The sequence below is a fragment of the Trachypithecus francoisi genome, unplaced genomic scaffold (genome assembly GCF_009764315.1).
Source record: "Trachypithecus francoisi isolate TF-2019V2 unplaced genomic scaffold, Tfra_2.0 Lachesis_group9, whole genome shotgun sequence".
Classification (NCBI taxonomy): Eukaryota; Metazoa; Chordata; class Mammalia; order Primates; family Cercopithecidae; genus Trachypithecus; species Trachypithecus francoisi.
Genome location: NW_022681474.1, coordinates 55,463,279 through 55,489,113, shown reverse-complemented (window position 1 = coordinate 55,489,113; position 25,835 = coordinate 55,463,279). Strand labels below are relative to the sequence as shown.

Genomic DNA, 25,835 nt, shown 5'->3' with positions numbered 1-25,835 from the left:
TGGCACAAGGGCGACTCAGCAGAGGGAACTTCAAGGAAGTGTGAGACAGAACAGCTGGAGCCCTGAGCTGGGAGAGTGGAGGACGAATTATAAAGAGCTTTATGCTTGTCATAATGAAAAGCTTGTCCTTGAACTTGAGGGCAAGGCTGAGAGGGCAAAGCAGGCCCTACACAGTAGCAGCCAAGCAGGTCATAAAGAGCAAGATGATGCCCAGGCAGATGAGGATTCTCTATCTCCAGAGCGCCCGCCTGCCAGCTCCTTCACAGCAGCGGATTTTGCGGCAAGAGAAGAGGCAGCAGGCCAGGCCTTTTCCTTCGCCCACAGCGTCGACGTCGAAGGCTCCCAGACTGGTTTGCTCCAATGGCTGCTTGAGGTCCCCTCTGTCCAGACCCGCCGGACTGGCGGCCCGTGCTGTGGCCGATCCCGCGCCGCTGCCTGGGGCCTTAGGCCGCAGCGCCATCCAGCCAGCCCTCCTTTGCAGCTTTCCCTGGCGTCTTCCCCTCTCCTCCAGCTTCCTCCGCCCCAACCTAGCGTAGAACCCGAAACTCCAGTCCCAGTCCACTTCCGCAGCTTCATCTCCTCAGCATCGCAGGTCGGATCACGTGCGGGCTCTGTCACGTGACATCAGGTCACGTGAGGCCGGTCACGTCCCGGGCAGCTTGGCTGGGGCTGGGCTTCCGGGGCTCTGCGGTCCTCTGCGCGTGCGGGTGGCCTAGGAGCCCACCTCGCCGGGTGGCTGGGATGGTGAGGGCTACGGGCCGGGCTGCGGCCGGGCAGGAGAGGGGCCGGCCTGGGCTGGGGTCGCCGTCCCTGCTGCCCTCAGGCTTAGCCTGTCTTCTCGTTTTTTTCGCTGCAGATGAACCGGACGACCCCCGACCAGGAGCAGGCGCCCGCGTCGGAGCCCGTGTGGGAACGGCCGTGGTCGGTGGAGGAGATCCGTAGGAGCAGCCAGAGCTGGTCGCTGGCGGCCGACGCGGGCGTGAGAGGCGGGCCCCGGGGACGCGAGGGCGGCAGGGGTGACGCTTGGCCTGCGCGCGGGAGGACCGGGCGGCGACTGCCCCTGCACCTGGCCGGTCCCGTTGCCTGCCCTTTTAGGAACGCACGCCCCGCTTAGCCCCCGAGAATGCCACCCTGGCAGTCCCCGGCCACCAGGGATAGGGGCAGACCCTGACCGCTGTCCAGACGCGGCGTTCCCTTCACGGGGTTTCTGGCAATGCGCTCAGCTCCATTCAGAGGGGAGATCCGTTTCCCCCACGCTGAGGGATTGCTCGGGCACTAGGGAGGCGATTCCTGTTGGGACCTGGACTAACTGGGGTGGGAGGCAAGCCAGTATGTGGATATCCTTTAGTGGGATTCTTCAAATCGGGGGCCCAAAAAGCTCAGAACTCTTCCAGAGTCCCAGATGAATAGCATTTTTGAATAAGAGTGGTGGTTGATTGGCTCACCCTTGGTCTGTGACCTCTGTAGATTGACAACCAAAGAGGACTTTTAAAAAGAGACAGGGTTTTGCCCTGTCACCCAGGCTGGAATGCAAGTGGCTCGATCTTGGTTCACTGAATCCTCCGGGGCTCAAGTGATCCACCCACCTCAGCCTCCTGAGTAGCTGGGACTATAGGTGTCCACCACACCTGGCTGATTTGTTTATTTATTTAATTTTAGTAGAGATGGGGGTCTTGCTATGTTTCCCAGACTGGTCTCCAACTCCAGGACTCTAACGATAACCCCGCCTCAGCCTCCCAAAGTGCTGGGATTGCAAGCGTGAGCCATCACACCTAGTGCCAGACAAGGATTTTAAATTTTTCCAGAAACAAGATCGGTGTCCCATTAGCTCACTGCCACTCTTTTGATGAGCTTTCTTAGAGTTTTCAATGTCACTTGGTCTTAGTACTTGTCAAAAGCAGCATTCCCGCCGGGCGCGGTGGCTCACACCTGTAATCCCTGCACTTTGGGAGGTCGAGGTGGGCGAATCACGAGGTCAGGAGTTCGAGACGAGCCTGGCCAACATGGTGAAACCCTGTCTCTACTAAAAATACACAAAATTAGCTGGGAGTAGTGGTGGGCGCCTGTAATTCCAGCTTCTCGGGAGGCTGAGGCAGGAGAATTGCCTGAACGCGGGAGGTGCAGTGAGCGGAGATGGCGCCACTGCACTTCAGCCCGGAGGACAGACTGAGACTCCGTCTCAAAAAGAAAAAAAAGAAAAGAAAAAAAAAGCATTTCTTTAGCATTCTAACACTCAAAGGTGAAAGGAAATGGGTTCTTTTTTGATGTGACATGCAAAATAGATACATATAACACTGATGCTACTGTATGTTTATTTTTTAAAATAGCTACTACAGTTTCTACAGGAATTCTCACAGCAAACTATCTCTAGGACCCATGAAATCAAGAAACAAGTGGACGGACTAATACGGGAAACCAAAGCCACAGATTGTCGCCTGCATAATGTCTTCAATGACTTCCTTATGCTCTCTAATACCCAGTTCATTGAAAATGTGAGTTATTTAGTTATATCATAATTCCTTTTTTGGGAGTAGGAGATACTGTAATTTTAAATAACTTACTGTTAGGTTCCCTCCTAAATTTTGGTGGAAGTGTGGTTCTTGGTAATTACAGTTTTTTTCTCTGGGATTAATGCCTCTTTTTTATTTGTAAAGTTTTAAGTCCTTTTTTCCAAGCCTCTAAAAAAATCTAATGATAAAATTTTCTTATACTTTAGTGCTTCCATCTTTTGTCAGTTTTGAGAGTAGTCAGCAATTGTGCTGAATTTTGTGGCACTCACACTACCTTTGTTGTGGCATGATCTGTAAGGACAGCTGTATACCTGGTTAGACCCTCTGGACACCAGCATGTGGTTTCAGTTGTTGATTGGGTTCATTATGTTCTGATAAATTATATTCAGGGGATATATATGTATACTTGCAATATTCTCAACTAAAGTTTATGATGGTTGAACTTATGGAATCAGCTATAAACAGATTACTAAGCTTAAATCTATATGTGATTTTTGTCTGTTTACTGAGTTTCTTCTAGATGGTAGGAATACACAGGTAAATTAGATAGAGCCTCTCCCTTGGCAAATAGTGTAATTCCAGCATACAAAGGAAGTAAGCGTGGCTGGAGCAGAGTGGAGACTTAAGAGATGAAGATGGAAAGGAAGCTTAGGTAACAGACCTGTGTTTCTCATAGGGTGTCCCAGCTTTCTGAATATCAGCGTTCATTTGTGGAAAAAGGATTATTAAAGTAAGCTATCTCCTGAGATTGTTAGATATAAAGTAATAAAATTTTCAGAATCACAAAATTATTTAAAAAGCCCAAGATTTAGAATAGTTAAGAGAATACCAGATATTGCCACGTCGTCAACTTGTGCAGCATGTTTGTGCATTTTTTAGTAGCTCGAGTTAAATGACACTTCCTGTCTTTTTTTGGAGAGCTATATGTAAAATAAAGATATTAATAAAGGTCTTAGAGATCTCTTTGCCAGTTACTTCCTTTAACAGCAAAGGAGTACTCATGAGTTTGAAAAATAACAAGTATTCGGCCGGGCGCGGTGGCTCAGCCTGTAATCCCAGCACTTTGGAAGGCCTAGGCGGGCAGATCACCTGAGGTCGGGAGTTGGAGACGGGCCTGACCAACATGGAGAAACCCCGTCTCTACTAAAAAAATACAAAAGTAGCCAGGCATGGTGGCGCGTGCCTGTAATCCTAGCTACTCGAGAAGGCTGAGGTAGGAGAATCACTTGAACCTGGGAGGCGGAGGTTGCGGTGAGCTGCGATCCCGCCATTGTACTCCAGCCTGGGCAGCAAACGAAACTCCATCTCAAAAAAAAAAAGTATTCAAGTGAAATCAGTAGTTTTCTGATTGTCTACACAGAATGTCCATGCTTGGTCCTGATCATTTATCTCACTGGAAGAGTCAGGGACTCAAGACTCAGCTTCTCTGGTGTGCACAGCCCCATAATGTTTTCATCAAGATTAATTTGGTGTCCTTTTAAGCACTCCTGTTCTTTTCATTCTGTACTTTTCTTGCTGGATCAGGTAGTCAGCACTTCTCTACAGTCAGTGCTGCAGCACCAGTCGCAAAGGATATGGGAAGTTTTCTTTTTTTTTTTTTTTTTTGAGACGGAGTCTCACTCTGTCGCCCAGGCCAGAGTGCAGTGGTGCGATCTCAGCTTACTGCAAGCTCTGCCTCTTGGGTTCATGCCATTCTCCTGCCTCAGCCTCCTGAGTAGCTGGGACTACAGGTGCCTGCCACCACACCTGGCTAATTTGGCATTTTTAGTAGAGATGGGGTTTCACCGTGTTAGACAGGATGGTCTCGATCTCCAGACCTCGTGATCCTCCCACCTTGGCCTCCCAAAGTGCTGGGATTATGGGCGTGAGCCACTGTACCCGGCAATCTGGCTTTTTTAATGTTTTTTTTTTTTTTAATCCTGACATCAGTACTTAGATATTACAATTCCAGCTTTAATTATGGTGCCATTTGGTTTCATGGTAATTTATCAGAAATATTCAAAGTCAGATAACTTTCTGGGTTTTATTAATTAGCCTCAGAGGCAGCCACAAAGTTGCAAACTGTATTATAAAGTTTGTGAAACAATCTGGACTTTCTAGGGCGAGAACAGTCAGGACTTTCTAGGGCAAGAGAAATTAGTACCATTAGTAAAGGCTCAAGAGGGGACTTGGAGGGAAAAGAAATACTAATTAACATTGGCCAGTGTTCTAGTGTCTAATTAGAAGGCAACACAATTCTAAAGGCTTAATTAATCTGTTAATTTAGGAATTGCATCCTGAAATACCAAGTGCCGTAGTTAATGACTTTTGTTTGTTAAATGAACTGGTGAGGGAGGATTTTTTCTTTTTAAAGTCAATTGTTTCAAAATCTTAGCTTTGTAAAATTAAAAAAAAAAAAAAATTCCAGAATGAAACAAATTAACCCGTTTATGCCCAAGGTTAAAATTTTTTTTGTGAGAAGCCAGACCTTGGCAATGACCTTGAGCAGTAGGATATATGTAACTCCCACAAGCTTAGCGTTCCAATAGTGGAACACTAGGCATAAATGAGTTAATTTTCCAGATCATCTTCCTGTTAATTTATGAAAACTGAATTTTGGTCATGTTTGCCTCCTTTTCTACTTTTCTATTAAAGAAACAGACATGAGTTGCTGAAACTGCCAAGTACTCAGCAATTAGAGAGAAGGAGGTGAAGCCCAAAAGCCTTATTGGTATATAATTTCCTGCACAGGCTTCTCCCTCACCACCTAGACCTGCTTTGTTTTACATAATGCCTCTTGCTTTTGACACTCCAGCCTTCTCATTCCTTGGAAATGCCATATGCCCTGCTGCTATGAGGCCTTTGCTTACATTGCTTCCTATGCCTCTACCCTTTGATTGATATCTGTCTGTCTTCTAGGTCTCTGCTCAATTATATTACTTCCTCCTGGACCCTCTGCACTAGGCAGACCCCCTGGATAAAAGCACTTGAAGCATCACATTCTTTAGTAGACTTCTTATAATTGTAATTTTACAATTATTGATGGGATTTGATGAGTTGAACCTTCCTGCTAAATCAAGCCCCATATTTTTAACAACAAATATATTTGAAGGGTCCAGCACAAGCCTGATACTTAGGGACCCAGTGAATACTTGAATGAATGAGAGTATGCATAAATGAAAGGCACCGGGGCTGTGTATAATCTGTTACTCTCCAGCCCTGGTTCCTTTTTCCCCACTTCCCCACCTTCCCCTTTTACCTTGTCTCCCCAGATAAGGGTCAATAGTAAAGATATTTAACAGGCCTGGGTATAGCTATCTGAGTGTAAATTGATCACAAAACACATGAAGCTGTGAGTTTAGCAGGTGAGGATGAAAGAAGTTAGCATTGGTTATCTGCTGGATATGAAGTACTTGAGACTGCATAGTCCTGCTCACCCTGAAAAGACCCCATGGGCTTTAGGTCCGGTGGGTTTAGGTTTCTTAGATGTCATGTTTGGCTTTCTAGCTGCAGGCTGCTGCTAGGTAACCTTGGTAGCTGCCAGGTCTTAAAGTCTCACTTTTTAGATTTACTTACCTTTTTGGGGTCCTGACTTTGAAAATTACCAAAGTGATTTCTGATCTTTATAGAGCATTTAGGAAAAGTAAGAAAAAGAAAAATCATGTGAAATTTCCTCAGCTGAAGGGGAGACTCCCGGTGTTTAGTACATATATTCTAATTCCATTTCCCATGCAGATGTCAGGCTTAAAAGAATTGAACCTACAGTAGGCCGGGCGTGGTGGCTCACGCCTGTGATCCCAGCACTTTGGGAGGCCGAGATGGGTGGATCACGAGGTCAGGAGATTGAGACCATCCTGGCTAACATGGTGAAACCCCGTCTCTACTAAAAAAATACAGAAAAATTAGCCAGGCATGGTGGCAGGTGCCTGTAGTCCCAGCTACTCGGGAGGCTGAAGCAGGAGAATGGCGTGAACCAGGGAGGCGGAGCTTGCAGTGAACTGAGATCCTGCCACTGCACTTCAGCCAGGGTGACAGAGCGAGACTCCCACCTCAAAAAAAAATAATAATAATAAATAAATAAATAATTGAACCTACAAAAAATCAGCTATTCCAAATTAACCAACCATTGAACTTTTCAGTGTATTTCTTTCTGTTCTTGTTTTTTAACTTTAACCTTTTCTAGATGACTGTATGTGTGTGTGTATTTACATTTGCAGCCTACTTTTTTTCTTAATGAGAGCTTACTTAACCCATCTTTGAGACTTTTGTGAACTTATTTTTTTGGTTCGTAAGCCATATCATAATTTATTTAATCTCCCAATATTAAGTGTTATTTATGAAATGTTTCATAAATAACATAAATGTTTCATAAATAAATAGTAAACTTCAGAGAGAAACCACAAGTGCTAAGAAAATGTAGCACCTAGCATCAGTAGTTTCATATTTTGCCACATTTGCTTCAAAGGTGCCAACCCCGCATATTTGTCCTTAACTCTAATCATTTGGGTGGGGATTCCTTGGTATCTCTGCCTTTTTATTCTTTTTTTATTTTTGAGACAGGATTTCCCTCTATTGCCCAGGTTGGAGTTCAGTGGTGCTCACAGCTCACTGCAGCCTCAAACTCCTGGGCTCAAGCCATCCTCCTACCTCAGCCTCCCGAATAGCTGGCTGGGACCACAGGTGTTCACCACCATGCCTGGCTAACTTTTTATTCTTTTTCCCTAGAGAGAGATTTCATTTTTATCCCTTATAGATAACCTTTATTGTGTAGTTCTTTTCCTCTTGACTATTACGTATGAATGTTTGTGTGTGTTTATGTGAAAATAAAATCAGGCCTTCATGGAATTGTGGGTCTGTTTCTGCCCTCTACTGTTTGTTTTGTTTGTCTGCTATCTGCCAGTATCATAATCTTAAATACTGCAGATTTCTGATGTCTTATTAGGGCAAGTCCCCATATTCTCTTTTTTCAGAATTGTCATGGTTATCAATCTTTGGCTTTTTACTTTTCTGTGTGAATTTGAGGATTATCTTTTACTTACTTATTTTTTTCGAGATGGAGTTTCAGTCTTATTGCCCAGACTGGAGTGCAATTGCGCAATCTTGGCTCACTGCAACCTCCGCCTCCCAAGTTTAAGCGATTCTCCTGCCTCAGCCTCCTGAGTAGCTGGGATTACAGGCACCCGCCACCATACCCAGCTAATTTTTATATTTTGAGTAAAGATGGGGTTTTGCCATGTTGGCCAGGCTAGTCTCAAACTGCTGATGGCAGGTGATCCCAAAGTGCTGGAATTACAGGCGAGAGTCTCCCAAAGTGCTGGAATTACAGTCATGAGCCTCCCAAAGTGCTGAGATTACAGGTGTGAGCCACTGCCCCCGGCAAGATTATCTTACTATATTGTGCCACAGAATATTTTATTAGCATTTGATTGGAATTGCATAGAATTATAAATTTGGTATTTGTGACTTTCTGTTGGAAATCATGATACCATGAACATTCTGATGTTTGCATTTATGATAATTTTCATTGGAGCTAAATTTCAAGAAGTAGAATGTTGGGTTAGAGGATATGATCATTTAAAATGATCATTTAAAAACAACATTGATCAGATTGGCAGATACTTAAAGATGAGTGGACAGGAGCCATTACTGGCAAAGATTTGGGTAATGGGCACTTGAGTACGCTGCTGGTGACAGGGAATTCTACACATTTGTGCATAGAATCTGGGAATGGCTATTAAGATTTATTTATTCCCTCTCTAGGTAAAAAGAATACATAAATAACCAGTTTCAGCCAGGCACAGTGGCTCACACCTGTAATCCCAGCACTTTGGGAGGCCAAGGCTGACGGATCACTTGAGGTCAAGGAGTTTGATACCAGGCTGGCCAACATGGTGAAACCCCCTCTCTACTGAAAAAAAAAAAAAATGCAGGCCAGGCACGGTGGCTAACACCTGTAATCCCAGCACTTTGGGAGGCTGAGGTGGATCACAAAGTCAGGAGATCAAGACCATCCTGGCTAACACAGTGAAACCCCATCTCTACTAAAAATACAAAAAAAAATTAGCTGGACATGGTGGCAGGGAGGCTGAGGCAGGAGAATGGCGTCAACACAGGAGGCGGACCTTGCAGTGAGCCAAGATGGCACCACTGCACTCCAGCCTGGGTGACAGAGCAAGACTCCCTCTCAAAAAAAAAAAAAGGCAAAAACAAATTAGCTGGGCATGGTGGTACGCGCCTGTAATCCCAACTACTCAAGAGGCTGAGGCAAAAGAATCGTTTGAGCCTGGGAGGTGGAGGTTGCAGTGAGCCAAGATCGTGCCACTGCACTCCAGCTTGGGTGACAGAGCTAGATTCTGTCTCTAAATAAATAAATAAATAAGCAGGAAGGGTAGGAGAGCTGTAAATATGTGCACGTTTGCTTATATTTGTGTTAAGAGGCTCAGGAAACGAGCATACACACCAGGCTTAAATTGGGTATTCCAAGGATCAGGTTGTGGGTAGGGAGGGAACTATTTTAAAATACGTCTCTTTTACATGTGCCTTTATATTGACTTAAAATTTAAAAAATTGAGATAGAATTCACATACCATAAAATTCACTCCTTTAAAAAGTATACAGTTTGGTGGTTTTTAGTGTACTCATAAAGTTTTATAATCACAGCCACTAATGCCAGAAGATTTTCATCAGTTCATTTATATTGACTTTTTATTTCTTTCTTTTTAAAAAATTTTAATTTCATTTCATTTTAGTTTTGAGATAGGGTCTCACTTTGTTACCCAAGCTGGAGTGCAGTGGTGCGATCAGGGCTTACTGCAGCCTTTACCTCCCAAGCTCAAGAGTTCCTCCTGACTCAGCCCCACAAGTAGCTGGAATTACAGGTGCGCACCACCACACCTGGCTAATTTTTCTATTTTTTGTAGAGATGAGGTCTCACTATGTTGCCCAGGCTGGTCTTGAACTCCTAAGTTCAAGTGATCCCCTCGCCTCAGTCTCCAAGAGTGCTGGGCTTACAGGCATGAGCCACTGCACCTGGCCTATATTGACTTTTTATAACATGCGTGTTGTACTTTGGTAGTTTTTAAAACATAAAAATAATTTTAAAAACCAAGAATCACAGTGATCTGGCAGAGCAGTGGGTCTGTTCTGGAAAAGAGAGTCTTGCCTACCCATGCTGTCAGGGTCAGTCAAGTGCCCAGCCTTTCTGGCAAGTCAGTGGTAGATTTTTCTCTCTGCTTTCATACAAATGGGATAATAAACATTTATCAACCATTTTAAGCAAATGAATGAAAATAAGTTTTGCCTTTACCATTTTACTTGTTCAAAATCCTAAAGTTCTTGTTTCCTAGTTGATAAATTATACCAGTTGATATTCTCTGTAACCTGGGGCGAGAATACTGTATCATTGCCCATCAACATTATTAGGTTAAATGAAAAGGTGTGAAAACTGATATCATACTGTTTTTGCAGCTCTTGGTTTAAATGAGGTTAAAGTTTCATCATGTTTCCTAGTCATTTGTATTTAAAATTTTTTTTTTTTTGGTGAATGGACCATGGTGTTTGTCCATGACCCACTGTTACGGACACTCACTAGTAGTAGTCTCAGCCCTTTGTTGAATAACCATTTCCTTCCCCATCTTTGTCCTTAGTTACTTCGTGTTTGATTCTTATATTATGATTTATTTCCAATGAGGTGCTGACCTTTTAACATTGAGTTTGCTTCCATATTTAGCGTGTATACGATGAAGAAGTGGAGGAGCCAGTACTCAAGGCTGAGGCAGAAAAAACGGAGCAGGTACTTGTATGAAATCACTCTTCAGCTGAGTTTCTGACTTTGAAAAGTGTGATGGAGATCTATGTGTTTTGTGGGAGCTGGGGGATGGTGGGCGGGGGTGGGAAAGGGAGGGACTGCTGCTGACAGCAGCCTAAGAGGGGATTCTTTCTTTTGTTTCTGAAATGTAGTGTATTAACTAATACAGAGATCAAATCCTTGAATTCTGGTATAAGAATAGAGTAGAAGTCAGCAAACTTCTTCTGTAAAGGGCCAGATAGTAAATATTACAGATTTGGAGGGTCACAGAGGTCATTTTTTTCCTGTGGCTTCCTGAATTACAGATGGACCAACCTTCTTCCTGAGGTCTTCTCACACCAGAGCCCAAAACATAGCTTAAGAGGTTCTGGGTCACACTGACTTCTTAGCACTCCAGCAGAGATTCCTTTTTCTTCCACTCAGGAAGGCACATGGACGGTGAATAAGTTTATTATTGGAGTAGCTTTGAATTTGTTCTCATTTATTCAGAAAATATGGATTACCTGTGAAGGTTGGCGCTTTGTCAGCAATTATTACTTGTAACAGATGAAGCTGTTAGACTAGGAAAAGGGTATTCGAAACCAGCTATCGTTCTGCCTGTTGCCAGCATTAAAAAAAAAAAACAAAAAAAAAAACCAGTTATTTTATTTTATATTAAAAAAATTTTTTTTTTTTTGAGATGGAGGCTCTCTGTCGCCCAGGCTGGAGTGCAGTGGCACGTAATTGGCTCACTGTAACCTCTGCCTCCTAGGTGCAAGTGATTCTCCTGGCTCAGCCTCCCGAGTAGCTGGTACTACAGGCGTGTGCCACCACCTCGCCTGGCTAATTTTTTTGTATTTATGTAGAGACGGGGTTTCGCCATGTTGGCCAGGCTCGTCTCAAACTCCTGACCTCAAGTGATCTGCTCGCCTTGGCCTCCCAAAGTGCTAGGATTACAGGCATAAGCTACCGTGCCCAGCAGATTATTTTATTTTTAATAGAACTCAAGGATTTGCTAGCCATTTAAGTGCAGTAGTATCTGGTTATACCAATTCAGGGTTTAATTTGAAGGTGATAGGTATTTAGTGAACTATTTTTAAAAACTGCTATATATTTCACACACATTTTCACAAACTCAGTACAATATTAGCTATTCAACTCAGAATCAAGCATATCCAAGTAGAAAAATACACAACCAAGATAAAAAAAAGTTCAGTTAGAAAGACTTCAGTACTTGAGATAAAAGACTAAAATACTCATAGAGTTTTTTTTTTGCCTTTGGCCCTCAGAACAACACTGTGTGGTTGGGTTCCTTCTAGAATATTTGTGAGGGGGTGGAAATGACGCTAAATATTTTTCGGTATTTCTCACAACGGCACACTTGTGTCTGCGGGGACTGCCACTGAGAGCTGCTGTTGCAGGAAGAGGACACCTGAGGGAGATTCTCAGCCTGTTGGGGATATGAACAAACCTTTTTTCTTGAGTGGGGCATTGTTGTAGGGTATACACAGAATAGACCAGAGATGAAAATGACCCCTTTTGATGTAGAACAGATTTATAAAATAATTGTAGTTCTCCTATATATATATATATTTTTTTTTTTTTTTTGGTCTTTTTAAACTGGTAATTGAAAAATAAGACCTCTGTGACCTTCCTTCTAAGTCTTAACACCTAAAATTACCCAAGGGATAACCAGGGCTTGTAGGATAGTCATGGTGAGTCTGAGAGTCTAGGCCCTCCAGCAGTGGGGAAACGGCGTGCATTCATTGTTAGGATACTTCTCCACATAGTAGTTGCACCTCTGCTTTTGTAGACAGTGACCCTGGAGCTCTGGAACCTTAGGTAGTTTGATGCATGTCCAGAAAGGCGCAAACTTGGGATTTAAAACTTGCAGTCTTATTCCAAAGTCTGTGTCAAGGCATTCAGCAGAATTTGACTTTGTTAACATTTTTAAATAAGTTTTTTTGGAGCTTGAGGCTAGGCTTTAGAGAACATTCACAGTATTCTCTTGGGGTGGTATCAGTATGTTGGAGATCCATATTGCACGGTATTTATTTTGTAGGAGAAAACTCGGGAGCAGAAAGAAGTAGATCTCATTCCTAAAGTCCAGGAGGCTGTGAACTATGGCTTACAAGTATTGGACAGTGCCTTTGAGCAACTTGATATCAAAGCAGGAAACTCAGACTCTGAGGAAGATGATGCTAATGGGCGGGTGGAACTGATCCTTGAACCAAAGGTGAAGACATTCAATTTAAATATTTATCACACACCTGTTACGTTTGGGCTATGTTACTTGGGCACACGATTAATTAGTAAGTGATGGACTTAACCTCTGGGATGTATGTCACTTAGTAGTGTCACATTGACTCCACCAGAAAGACTCACTTTACCCGAGCACTGATGGAGTGCTTGTGAGGTGCAAGGCAACATGTCAAGTTGGGGGTGCAAAGATGCAGAGCATGGCCTCTACTCTCAGGGTATGTGTTGCAGTTTGGTGGGAGAGAGGAGACATTCATACGAGTAACCATTGTAAATGCCCTGAGACAGAACTGACTTCCAGCTGGAACTTTGGGGCAAAGATGATATTTGAATTGGGGTTTGAAGGGTGGGGAGGCTTAAGAGAGATAGAGTGTTGGGAACCTGAAATTATGTAGCTTGGACTAAGGAAGACTGCAGAAGAGCTGAAAGACATTTGGGTTGTTTCTGGTTTGGGCAATTATTAAATACAAATGAAGCTGCTGTGAACATTCATGTCCAGGCTCCTTCATAGCCTAGTGAGTGTTGGTTGCTTGACTAAGACTTTCTCCCACATTGTTCAGAGAGATAATTGGGGCAGCACAGAGTCTCTCAGTAGTGAACACGAAGTTACCACAGTGATTTACAGGAAGAGGCCTTGTGACACATAAGGCCTTCCGAATTAAAACATGCCACAGAACCAAACTCTTTTTTTTTTTTTTTTTGAGACGTAGTTTCACTCTGTCTTCTAGGCTAGAGTGCGTGGTGCGATCTCAGCTCACTGCAACCTCCGCCTCCCGGGTTCAAGCGATTCTCCTGCCCCAGCCTCCCTAGTAACTGGGACTACAGGCACCCACCACCACACCCAGCTAATTTTTGTATTTTTAGTATAGACAGAGTTTCACCATGTTGGCCAGGCTGGTCCTGAACTCCTGACCTCAGGTGATCTGCCTGCCTTGGCCTTCCAAAGTGCTGGGATTACAGACATGAGCCACCATACCTGGCCTGAACCAAACTCTTCTAGTCATTCTTTAGCTGAACATTTCTCGTCCAGTTTGAGCTTTGCTGAGTCACACCAAATTGAGGCAGATCATTTGGCACTGACCAGTACACTTGCTGCTTGGATTTTCACTGTATGTCTTTAAAAGTCAGCAGTGGACTCTGGGAAACGTATTGCCTGGACCACATGTGATACTTCCAAGACAGATAGCACTTTCTCTTTTTTCCCCTGGCAGAGAAAGTTGTGGAAGTACACTTTTCTTTTGTAGGAGGATTTGGGGATGTCTTCTGAGTCAGTGAGAATTAGTCCAAATTCACGCTGTCTTTGCCTTATACTCCATTGGTTGCTGTGACGTCGTTGAACCTTTACATTAACCTTCCCAATCTTTCTGTTGTGTGAAGCATCAGAATTATTCTCCCCTGCCCCAGGGTCCTTTGACAAGGAAGAGAGATCATTGCCGAAGGGCAGTGCCTCACAGGGGACAGCATTTCCTTCAGCAGTGGAAGTAGGAGGCTGTACAAGAGTGGAGCACTTTCTTGACCCTTGACCCTTTTTTTTTTTTTTTTTGAGACAGTTTCACTCTTGTTGCCCAGGCTGGAGTGTGGTAGTGCAATCTCAGCTCACTGCAGCTTGTCTCCTGGGTTCAAGCAATTCTCCTGTCTCAGCCTTCCAAGTAGCTGGGATTACAGGCGTGCGCCACGACACCTGGCTTATTTTTGTATTTTTTAGTAGAGATGGGGTTTCACCATGGTGACCCAGGCTGGTCTTGAACTCCTGACCTCAAGCGATCCACCCACCTCAGCCTCCCAAAGAACTGGGATTACAGGTGGGAGCCACTGCATCCGACCAACCCTAAATTTTTAACGTGTTTGGTGTGGGACTGACAGGAGAAGATGGCTGACATGGGCAGAAGATCTCCAGCATGTGTTGTTGGGGCCACAGTCTCCTGCACCTCACTCTGTTTTCTCATCTGGTCTTATTTTACCAACTTTACTTTTCTAAATTCGACAGTGTGGAACCATTGGGGGTATTGTTCTTCTGTTTCTTGGGTTATAATTTTTTTTTTTTTTTTTTTGAGACAGAGTTTTGCTCTTGTTGCTCAGGCTGGAGTGCAGTGATGTGATGTTGGCTCACTGCAACCTCCGCCTCCTGGGTTCAAGAGATTCTCCTGTCTCAGTCTCCTGAGTAACTGGGATTACAAGTGTGCACCACCACACCCGGCTAATTTTTTGTATTTTCGGTAGATACTGGGTTTCACCATGTTGGCCGGGCTGGTCTCAAACTCCTGACCTCAAGTGATCCACTTGCCTCAGCCTCCCAAAGTGCTGGGATTGCAGGCATGAGATTGCCCGGCCTAATCTATCTTTATGTTTATATATATATATATGTATGTATAATCTCATTAGTACTGCCTTTTAGAGGACAGCTCGCCAGAATGTTGTTTCTTTCCTTGGTCCTCCTCTTGGACCTTATAATAGGAGGTTGTACCCTTTTCCCTGTTTGCTTGCTGCTGATAAACTTTTGGTAGGCTTTTGCCATTTTTGTTAAATTTTGTTAATTAGGCCCTTGGGGAGGGAGATTCTGTGTGATTCAGCTTTACTTTGGCATTTTTTTTTTTTTTTTGAGATGGAGTTTTGCTCTTGTTGCCCAGGCTGGAGTGCCGTGGCACTATCTCAGCTCACTGCAACCTCTGTTTCCTGGGTTCAAGTGATTCTCCTGCCTCAGCCTCCCGAGTAGCTGGGATGACAGGTGCCCGCCAATTTGCGTGGCTAATTTTTTTTTATTTTTAGTAGAGACGAGGTTTCACCATGTTGTCCAGGCTGGTTTCAAACTCCTGACCTCAGGCGATTCACCTGCCTCAGCTTCCCAAAGTGCTGGGATTACAGGCGTGAGCCATGGTGTCCGGGCCTTACCTCCTTGGCATCTTTACCTAGGATTTCACTTTTTAAAAAAATCAGTGAAAAACATAATTTTTTTTTTTAACTTTTAGTCCTGCTGTGTTTCTTATTCACCTTCGTTATGTAGCTTGTTTAGGATAATCAGATGGAACAAGGTATCAGGTGGCACATGTAAGTTTGTTTTCAGCTGAAACATTTGACAGTTTATTCCTTTCATGATGTACAGGATCTATACATTGATCGTCCTTTGCCATATCTCATCGGGTCAAAGCCGTTCATGGAACAAGAAGATGTAGGTCTTGGAGAGCTGTCCAGTGAAGGTACTTTTCTTCACCAAGTACTTTTGTTCCTTAACGTTTATTTTTTATTTTAAAATAATTTCAAATTTTACATTAAAGTTTCAAGAATAGTTCAAAGAACTCTCATATACCATTCACCTGGGTTTACCAGTTAATATTTTACCACATTTGTTTTATTGTTCTCTACATATACATAATATTTTGTCTTGAACCTATTAGGGAGATGTCATGCTCATGCCCTGTTACTTCTAAATGTTTCTCTGTGCGTTCTTTTTTTCTTTTCTTTTTTTTTTTTTTTTGAGACGGAGTCTTGCTTTGTCGCCCAGGCTGGAGTGCAGTGGTGCGATCTTAGCTCACTGCAACCTCGGCCTCCCAGATTTAAGCGATTTTTCTGCCTCAGCCTCCTGAGTAGCTGGGACCACAGGTGTGCACCACCACGCCTGGCCAATTTTTGTGTTTTTAGTAGAGACGGGGTTTCACCATATTGGCCAGGCTGGTCTTGAACTCCTGATCGCATGATCCACTCGCCTCGGCCTCCCAAAGTGCTGGGATTATAGGCGTGAGTCAGCAGGCCCGGCTCTTTTTCTTTTTCTTTTTTTTTTTTTTGAGCTGGAGTTTCTTCTGGTCACACAGGCTGGAGTGCAATGGCGTGATCTCGGCTCACTGCAACCTCCACCTCCTGGGTTCAAGCAATTCTCCTACATCAGCCTCCTGAGTAGCTGGGATTACAGACACCCGCCACCACGCCTGGCTAATTTTTGTATTTTTAGTAGAGATGAGGTTTTACCATGTTGGGCAGGTTGGTCTTGAACTCCTGATCTCAGGTGATCCTCTGTGTGTGTTTTCTAAGAACAAGGACATCTCTTGTGTAACCACAGTAGAATTGCAAAGCTAGGATATTTTCCTGAACATAAGGGTATCATCCAGTCTGCTGCTATGTTCACATTTTGCCGTTTGTCCCAGTGACACCCTTTTCAGTCTCTCTCTTTTGTTCTCTGGTCCAGGACTCAATGCAGGACCAGCCACCACATTTAGTTGTCAAATCTCCAGTTATGTTTTAGTCTGATGCCATTTCTCAGCCTTTCTTTGCTTTTTATGACCTTGACACCTTTAAAGAGTACAAGCAAGTCTTTTTTTTTTTATTTGTAATGAATAATTTTTTGGGAGAGAGATACTTCAAGACTACATAAATATGTAATTCCTCACCATAATGAAGACACTTTCGATTCCAGTAAGTAGGTATAGATGGTTTTATCAAGATCTCTGTGATGCTGTTGTATGGTGGTTTGTGATTTTGAGCTAAGGACATTTTCTTGTGAATATTGGTGTGGTGACCCTTATCTCTCTTCTCAACAGAAGGCTCTGTGGGCAGTGATCGTGGCAGCATTGTGGACACTGAGGAAGAGAAAGAAGAGGAGGTAAGGGCTGTTTGGTATGACCAGGTCACAGTGGGCAGCAGACTTAAGATGGGCCTAGCAGGCTAAGTAAATAGCATAACTGTGAATTCGTAATCTGCTTCTGTAAAACTTTTAACAGTGATAGAAGCCACATTCTGATTATTTTTTCCCAAGGGTTAGATTTCCTTCTTGTCTTATGTACAATAATAAGGAAAGCTGCTTTAATCTCTCACTATTATCCTCTCTCCTACCTTACCACCAAATATGTCTTTCACCCAATATATTTTTGAGAAGGGCAACTTAGATGTTTTGGTGGAATCTCTTCCTGGGATATAGTCTTAGAGTATATTCTGTCTTTAAATAATTCTAAGGAAAAAAAATCTACATTTAGAATTCTTGGGCCGGGCGCGGTGGCTCAAGCCTGTAATCCCAGCACTTTGGGAGGCCGAGACGGGCGGATCACAAGGTCAGGAGATCGAGACCATCCTGGCTAACATGGTGAAACCCCGTCTCTACTAAAAAATACAAAAAAAAACTAGCCAGGCGAGGTGGCAGGCGCCTGTAGTCCCAGCTACTCGGGAGGCTGAGGCAGGAGAATAACGTGAACCTGGGAGGTGGAGCTTGCAGTGAGCTGAGATCCGGCCACTGCAGTCTAGCCTGGGCGACAGAGCAAGACTCCGTCTCAAAAAAAAAAAAAAAGAATTTTTGTAAACCATAAAACCTAGACCAGGATATACTGAATGCAACCACTTACATTCTATTTTGCTGCTGCCTCTAGCGCCTTCATGTCCACAGAGTATAATTTCATTCCCTTGCCTAGAGTTTGAGGTTGTGGACCTTGATTACAGTTGAATCTGTAGTTGTTCTTTAGATGGGATATTCGTTATTGCAGGGGACACATCCATGTTGCAGGAGAGTCCTCAAGTATGGGATTTCCGAAGGGAGACTGTGTTGTGTGTGTGCTTTTCTCTTCCCGTTGGTCCTGCTTTCTGCACTCTCCCTCCCCTGCCCTTCTTCCCGTCCTCCAAAGAAAAACCTGACAGCTGGAAATAAGCTTTTCTTAAGTAACTTTCGTGTAACAAAAGCAGTGCTCATTAGCGGAATCCCTTGCTTTTAGCCAGCGATGTAGCACTTTACCAAGTTGCTGGTAGCAAATATTGATGTTCCCTCCTTGGACCTAATGAAGTGGTTATCCTAATGAGAGGAAGTAGAGACAGTATAGTCCGAAATGAAAAATAACACAAATTGACTTTCAGTAATTTAGTTAAATGTGCAACTCTTACTTTAAATCCAAAGGCAAGAGTTGAAAGTGCAGGTGATGTGAACAAATTGTCAGAGGCATTTAAGTGAACCACAAAAATTACATGTTAACTGGAACAACCCTTCACAATCTTGCCAGCTACCCAGCTTATCTGCACTGTGATACTTAAGGTGACCAGTAGTCAGTACAAAGAGACAGAGTGTCAGAGCTTTTTCTCCACTTGACATAGAATCAGCCTGCCCCAGAGACTTAGACCTGAAATCAGTTCTGTGCTTCTAAGTAAAGTCTGTTTAACAACAAAGCCTTTTTTTCCCCCAAAAGGAGTCAGACGAAGATTTTGCCAATCATAGTGACAATGATCAAAACCGGGTAAGGCTCATGAACTGAAGTGACTTTGTTTTTACATTTTAATTGAAGCATAGTATATATACTAAAATTACTTTGGAATGATTTATGACAAAGTGAGGATTTCTTTCATGTATACAATTTATTTTCCTTTAAGCATTTCATGTATTTAGGCTAACTACCTCTTTTGTATATATTTTTCTCAATTTTGCTTTATAGTTTATTTTTCTTAGAAAACAAAGAAGTAAAAAACAAAATTAGAAAACAGCCTCTAAAAGAAGACTCAGTTATCCAAACTGAACTACTTTGCATGAGTCCCTCTTCTGTTTTAAAATTGGAGACAGTCTAGCAGTAACATTAATGAATAGTCACAAGATGAAAACTTTGATCCTACTGTCTTAGCACAGTTATCTTAATTTTTGAATATTTGTCTAAGGGCATATTCTTGTCACAGTGTGCATCGTTTATTTTCTGCTGTTTTATGTTAACATTTTAGAAATGTTTCCTTATTTATTTATTTATTTATTTATTTTTTGAGATGGAGTTTTGCTCCTGTTGTCCAGGCTGGAGTGCAGTGGCATGATCTCAGCTCCCTGCAACCTCCACCTCCTGAGTTCAAACAATTCTTCTGCCTCAGCCTCCCAAGTAGCTGGCATTACAGGTGCCCACCACCATGCTCGACAATTTTTTTTCTATTTTTAGTAGAGATGGGGTTTCACCATGTTGGCCAGAGTGATCTTGAACTTCTGACCTCAGGTGATCCATCCACCTTGGCCTCCCAAAGTGCTGGGATTACAGGCATGAGCCACCACACCTGCAAAATAGCCTTTGCAGTTTGCACTGTAAACTTCTATACTTTTAAACATACTGAATATGATACTGTCATAGTCTCTAAATGTATAAGGGAAAGAATTATTTCTAGAGTTGTACTTTTGATGTAATATGTATTCAATATTTTCTTTTTCTTTTCTTTTTTCTTTTCTTTCTTTTTTTTTTTTGAGACAGAGTCTCGCTCTGTTGCCTAGGCTGGAGTGCAGTGGTGTGATCTCAGTTCAGTGCAGTCTCCGCCTAAAGGGTTAAGCAATTCTCATCCCTCAGCCTCCCTGAGTAGCTGGGACTACAGGTGTGTGACACCATGCCCAGCTAATTTTTTGTATTTTTAGTGGAGTCGGGGTCTTCCCATGTTTTCCAGGCTAGTCTTGAGCTCAGGCAGTCTGCCCACCTCACCCTCCCAGAGTACTGGGATTACAGGTATGAGCTACCATGCCCAGCCAGTATTTTTATGTATAGAAATCTTTTGCTTCTGTGAACTGTTTCTTCAGAATAAGGTGGTATAGACTTACGTTAATAACTTAATGTCTGGTGGACATTCTACATTAAGTATTATGCATGTTGATTTTCCTACAATCTCATCACTGGGGTGATTAAATTTTTTTAGTTAAAAATTTGCGTTTGAAATTCTTAACTGGGAAATATTTTTTTCACAAAAATGTTTAACTATCAAATGATGGATTTTATACTTTCTGGTTGGTGCTGTATTTTCCTGGTTGTATTCATAAATGTTTATCTTTATAATTTTAATGATCGGTCTTCACAGGATATTTGTTTCTGTGGAATTTCCTATTAAGATCTGTAAATGCAAAGAGTTTTTCTTTTCTTTTTTTCTTTTTTTTTTGTTTTTGAGACGGAGTCTCTCTCTGTTACCCAGTCTGGAGTGTAGTGGCACCATCTTGGCTCACTACAACCTCCACCTCCTGGGTTCAAGTGATTCTTGTGTCTCAGCCTCCCGCGTAGCTGGGATTACAGGCATGTGCCACCATGCCCAGCTAGTTTTTATATTTTTAGTGGAGACAGAGTATTGCCATGTTGGCCAGGCTGGTGTTGAACTCCTGACCTCACGTGATACACCTGCCTCAGCCTCCCACAGTGTTGGGGTTACAGGCGTGAGCCACCACACCCAGCCACAAACAGTTTTTCAAAAACAGTACAGTATAGTGAGTAAAAGCACTAGCTTATGCAACAGGTTGGTTTTGTGTGCTGCAGCTAACCTCAAAGTTGTAAGGATTGAATTAGATAATAAAGTGCTTTTAGTAACATGCCTGGCACAGTTCGTTGATTCAGACATTGAGAAAAAATTTTTTAAATTATGCATAGTAGTGTGTACCTTTGGAAAAATTAGAACTTAACAGATAAGGCTAAGTTTGAGCCTTCCAGTCCTTTCCTTCACTGCATACTCTTCAGAGGTAACTGGGATCGTGCTCTGGGAGCATGTCTTTCCAAGTCTGTTTCTTTGCTTTCATAAATACATCTGTTTCATAGACATGCTGTAGTGTTTGCAGAGGGGGCGTGGTATCATCCTGGATTTGTTATTCTGTGCTTTTTTGCTTGACCTACCTTGGATGGCTGTCTAATTGTTACAGCTTTTACCTTTTAACTATTACTCAGTATTCTTCCTAAGGTAAGACTATGCTGATTTTGTTTATATTTCTCTAGTAAAAGGCTGTGCGCAGTGGCTCATGCCTGTAATCCCAGTGTTTTGGGAAGCCAAGGTGGTCAGATCACCTGAGGTCAGGAGTTTGAGACCAGCCTGGCTAACATGGTGAAACCCTCTCTCTACAAAAATACAAAAATTAGCCAGGCGTGGTGGCAGGCACCTGTAAGCCCAGCTACTCAGAGGGTTGAGGCAGGAGAATGGCTTGAACCTAGGAGGCGGAGGTTGCAGTGAGTCGAGATCATGCTGATGCACTCCAGACGGGGTGACAGAGCAAGACTCCATCTCAAAAATGTATATATATATATATATAATTTTTTTAATTTAGATTCAAAGTAAATCTTGTGTATTATTTGTTCCAGCACATCTTTTGCTTCATAACTTGCTGCATCATGATTATGATTATTATTTTTAAAAGCTGTTACCTTTTTGAAGGAGGAGCCTAAAGGCTGACAGTATCTCTTTAGCTTAATAACTAGTAGTTCTAATTTGGTATTTTATACTCCTAGCACACCACACAAATGAGTGATGAGGAAGAGGATGATGATGGCTGTGACCTTTTCGTTGACTCCGAGAAGGAGGAGGAAGATATTGAGGACATTGAAGAAAATACTAGACCTGTAAGGAAGACTGTAGTTGCTATCCCTTGGCAGGGTTTTAGAACCAATGACTTGTTTCTTTTATTGTCACTTACTTTGTACCTCTCTCATTTTTGCGTATTTGTCATTTCATTTCCACTTTGGAAAATAATGGCAACCTTCTCAAATTGCCTCACAAGTACCACTTTCTTGTCCAGATGTTATGATTTTATGAGTCAGATCATTCAGAATATGTCTGGTTCCAGAGTTTGAAGACTGTAGTGCTCCTGTCTCTCTGCCCCTGCACCTTTTTCTTATTTTCTTGTTTAGATTTTAAGTATTAAAGTGAAGTATTAAAAAAGTAAGGAAATAAAGAGCATCTCCCTTTGAAGGAGCATTTTATGAGTCCTGTTCCTTGGGTGAGCTGTGTAGGGTACATATGTTTAAATTCATTTAATTAAACTGTTTTCTCCTCAGTTCAATTTCTTTGCTCTTGTATGCACAATGTTGTTAGGTGTCCAAACTTGAAGTGTACTAGTTTGTTACAAAACAGCAATTCTTTTGATTTCTCCTGCTGTAGAAAAGAAGCAGACCTACATCGTTTGCTGATGAGCTGGCTGCCCGCATCAAGGGGGATGCCATGGGCCGAGTGGACGAGGAGCCTACAAGTGAGCCCCAGACGCACTGACGGGGGTCGGGGAGGGGTAGTGCAGGGCCCTCTGCTGGCTTCATCAAAGGCGGATTTCCCTTTTGATTAGTAATTACTATGGCAGAAGAGGCTTAAATTGTAGCGCTTATTCCTTTTTTGGTTAATGGACTCCTTTTGATAACTAAACACTGTGGACCCACAAGAAAAACATACATGTACACATGTAGATAACACTTTACATATAATTTCAGGGGATTAATGGAAACCAGAGAACCATGGGTAACAGCTTAAGAATTCCTGTCTGAATATTTACTCGTATATTTTGAACAAATAAGAATGTGCTATATAGCATGTTCTAGTTATATAACAGAGTAGAAAGATAACATAATAATTCTTTCAACAAATACAATCCTGTTATGCACATGAGCCTGGTATGAAAGCAGAAGCCTCCTGCCATACAAAGAGACTCTTGAGTGCCCACTATGGGCAGGGCAGGGGGTTCAGTGCTCTGGTGGAGCTGAGATGAATGGCAGACGTCTTGCTCTTAGCTGTGAGTTATGAGGATGACAGATGTGGAAAGAACCAGGATATGTATACTGAGGGAGGACTTAGTACTATTAAAACTGTGAACTGTTCTTCAAGCCTTATCCTCAGGAGAAGCAAAACCTCGGAAGACACTCAAAGAGAAGAAGGAAAGGAGAACTCCTTCAGACGGTGGGCCTTTTCCCTCAATTTTGTTATTTTAGGAGCCCTTTGACTCAAGATTGTTGCTTACATAAATCATAAAGTACTGCTTTACATGCTGTTTTCCCTCTGACAAGTGGGTCTGTCTCCATTTACTTTGCTGAAGCCTCTGGGCTGGGCACAGTGGCTCACGCCTGTAATCCCAGTGCTTTGGAAGGCCGAGGCGGCCGGATCACAAGGTCAGGAGTTTAAGACCAGCATGGCCAACATAGTGAAACCCCGTTTCTACTAAAAATACAAAAAATTAGCTTGGCGTGGTGGCAAGTACCTGTAGTCCCAGCTACTTGGGAGTCTGAGGCAGGAGAATCGCTTGAACCTGGGAGGCAGAGGTTGCAGTGAGCCTTGATCACGCCACTGCACTCCAGCCCGGGTGACAGTGCGAGACTCGGTCTCAAAAACAAACAAAAGCCTCGGAAGTCATGTTTTGGAGTGCTGGGAGGAGATGTGGGTGTGGAGTAAAAATTCCTGTAGAGATTTGATTTATTAGATTTTACAGCAATCATTTCTTGTCTTTCTGGAATTCTTTAGAAGTGTAGAAACTTAGGGATCTCTAGCTTTTGTTTTCAATAAAGGATACACCAGGCCTTTTCCTATTGAACGGCCGTGTCCATTGTATTTCACTTGTCCCTGTGTCAGTCTGCAGATCCGTTTGTTTAGTCTGCCCTTCCTTCCCCCAGATTTGTGGGGGAATGGGTCTTGAATGTGACATCTGACCTGAATGCTTGCTTCAGAGTAAATCTAGATCCAGGGTGCTGACCTAGAGAATGAATGCTGTCTGCTGCAGACATTGACGGACTTGAGAGTGGAGGCCCAGAGAACCTTTTGAGTGCGTCAGTGGACTGTGCCAGGGGTTTAGTGTGAAATTCATCAGACTGCCTCACGCTTTGTTAAATAGGGTCAGATAAACTCCATGCCAGTTTGGAGACGTTGCAGATGCCAACACGGGAATTTGAGTTCCAGACCCATCTTTAATGCTCCCTGCAAAACACTGCTTTCTGTTTGCTAGATGAAGAGGATAACTTATTCGCACCCCCCAAGCTGACTGACGAGGACTTCTCGCCATTTGGCTCTCGAGGCGGCCTGTTCAGTGGGGGAAAAGGGCTCTTTGATGATGAGGACGAGGAGGTGAGTCCATGGTACCCAGCAACACTCCCTGCAGCTAGCTGTGTCGGGGGTCCACAGCGAAGAAATAGGCTTTATTTGTTTACTGCGGGAAAAACAGCTCAGTTGGAAGTTGCTTCTAGTTTCATATTTTGGGACATTTTGAATTAAGAATCACTGAGTGAAAAATACCATATCCTTCTACCCTTTGTTAGGTGAGGAGAAGGTGTGCACGTGTTAATGTGAATAATTTACTAGGTGATTGTTTCTTGCCTTATCTGTTGTCTTCCGTGTTTGTTTTTAATTGCTGGACAGGCCTAAATTATTTTAGGATCTGATTTTACCGTAGTTATTATCACTTTGCAACTGATTTTCTAACAGAGTAGTAAATATGTAGCTTTAAATCTTGTGGGTTACTTTTCCTTAGAAATCCTCAAATGCAGCTATGCTTTCTCCTGGTTTTGTTAATTCTTTGTCATATACCTTATTACAACCAGAGTGACCTCTTCATGGAAGCCCCCCAGGATCGGCCAGCTGGAGGCTCTGTTAAGGAGGGTAAGCTGGGGCTGGTCAGCTGCATCTCGGTGTGCAGAGTTCCTTCTCACTAGGAGATGGAACCCCGAGGTTCTTCCCAAGCCTCATTTCTGTGTTAAGCAGGAAGCTGTTGTTTTTACCTTGGTCCAGTTGAAAGTAATTCATCTTCACTAATTGATGTCTTGGAAAAAACAGAGTACCATCTGTAAACCCCGTATCACAGTCTTGCCTCTTTGTTAGGAGAGAACTCATGAAAAATCAGACAAGAAAAGTGCCCTAGAGCAGTGTTGAGGATGGTTTTCATTGAATGAAGTTTAATTTAAAGAAACATTTTTAACATTCTCTATAAAAGTTGGAGACCAGTAATTCCCCAGCGCAGTGTGCATTAAAATCTTCTGTGCAGTTTTTTTTGTTTTTGTTTTTGTATTTTTAGTAGAGACAGGGTTTCACCATGTTGGACAGTTGGACAGGCTGGTCTTAAACTCCTGTCCTCAAGTGATCACCCACCTTGGCCTCACAAAATGCTGGGAATACAGGCATGAGCCACTGCACCTGGCCCATTTGTGCAGTTTTTTAAAAACACAAATACAAATATATTTTTTAACATACAAATGTTACTCAATAGGTTTGTGGTAGTTCTCTGGACTTGGGAATTAGTGATTCTAAGTGCCGAGTCTTCCCGGCACGCACATCAGAGCTGGGCCTTGGAGGCCACCCCTTGTGCTTGCTGTGTGGGCTGCTAGCCTGGCTCTGCTCTGCTTTCTGCTGTCCGCGTTTTGGCATCAGTGACTTGCTTGGTTTCCCCCTTTGCTCTTACTGTCTATATTTTTTTACTGACGACTCACCTTTTTGCGGTTATTTTTTACTTGTTCATTCTCATCCAACTGGAATGGGTAGAGCTGGAACTGGTTGGGGGAGCCCTGGTCGTTCTGTCCCTGCCTCTGCCAGCTGTGCTCACCACCTCCCTTGGTGTCCCCCACCTGACCCACTGCTGTGACTTGATCACAGTCAGCATGCTCTTCCTTTGG

The 25,835-nt window shown here is 43.1% G+C and overlaps 1 protein-coding gene across 1 annotated transcript in view; it reads left to right on the top strand.

The window, feature by feature from the left end:
- Window positions 1-561: 561 nt before the first annotated feature.
- The window catches only part of LOC117082257 (WASH complex subunit 2A-like), a 63,528-nt gene continuing 38,254 nt past the window's right edge, over window positions 562-25,835 (top strand). Inside the window, exons 1-13 of the mRNA XM_033208883.1 lie at window positions 562-744; window positions 857-979; window positions 2,328-2,492; window positions 10,219-10,281; window positions 12,338-12,511; window positions 15,635-15,728; window positions 17,064-17,125; window positions 18,687-18,734; window positions 21,711-21,821; window positions 22,360-22,447; window positions 23,071-23,142; window positions 24,179-24,297; window positions 24,771-24,828. Of these exons, the coding sequence (XP_033064774.1) occupies window positions 742-744; window positions 857-979; window positions 2,328-2,492; window positions 10,219-10,281; window positions 12,338-12,511; window positions 15,635-15,728; window positions 17,064-17,125; window positions 18,687-18,734; window positions 21,711-21,821; window positions 22,360-22,447; window positions 23,071-23,142; window positions 24,179-24,297; window positions 24,771-24,828 (1,180 nt within the window). The 5' untranslated portion in view covers window positions 562-741. The remainder of the gene's footprint in view (window positions 745-856; window positions 980-2,327; window positions 2,493-10,218; window positions 10,282-12,337; window positions 12,512-15,634; window positions 15,729-17,063; window positions 17,126-18,686; window positions 18,735-21,710; window positions 21,822-22,359; window positions 22,448-23,070; window positions 23,143-24,178; window positions 24,298-24,770; window positions 24,829-25,835) is intronic.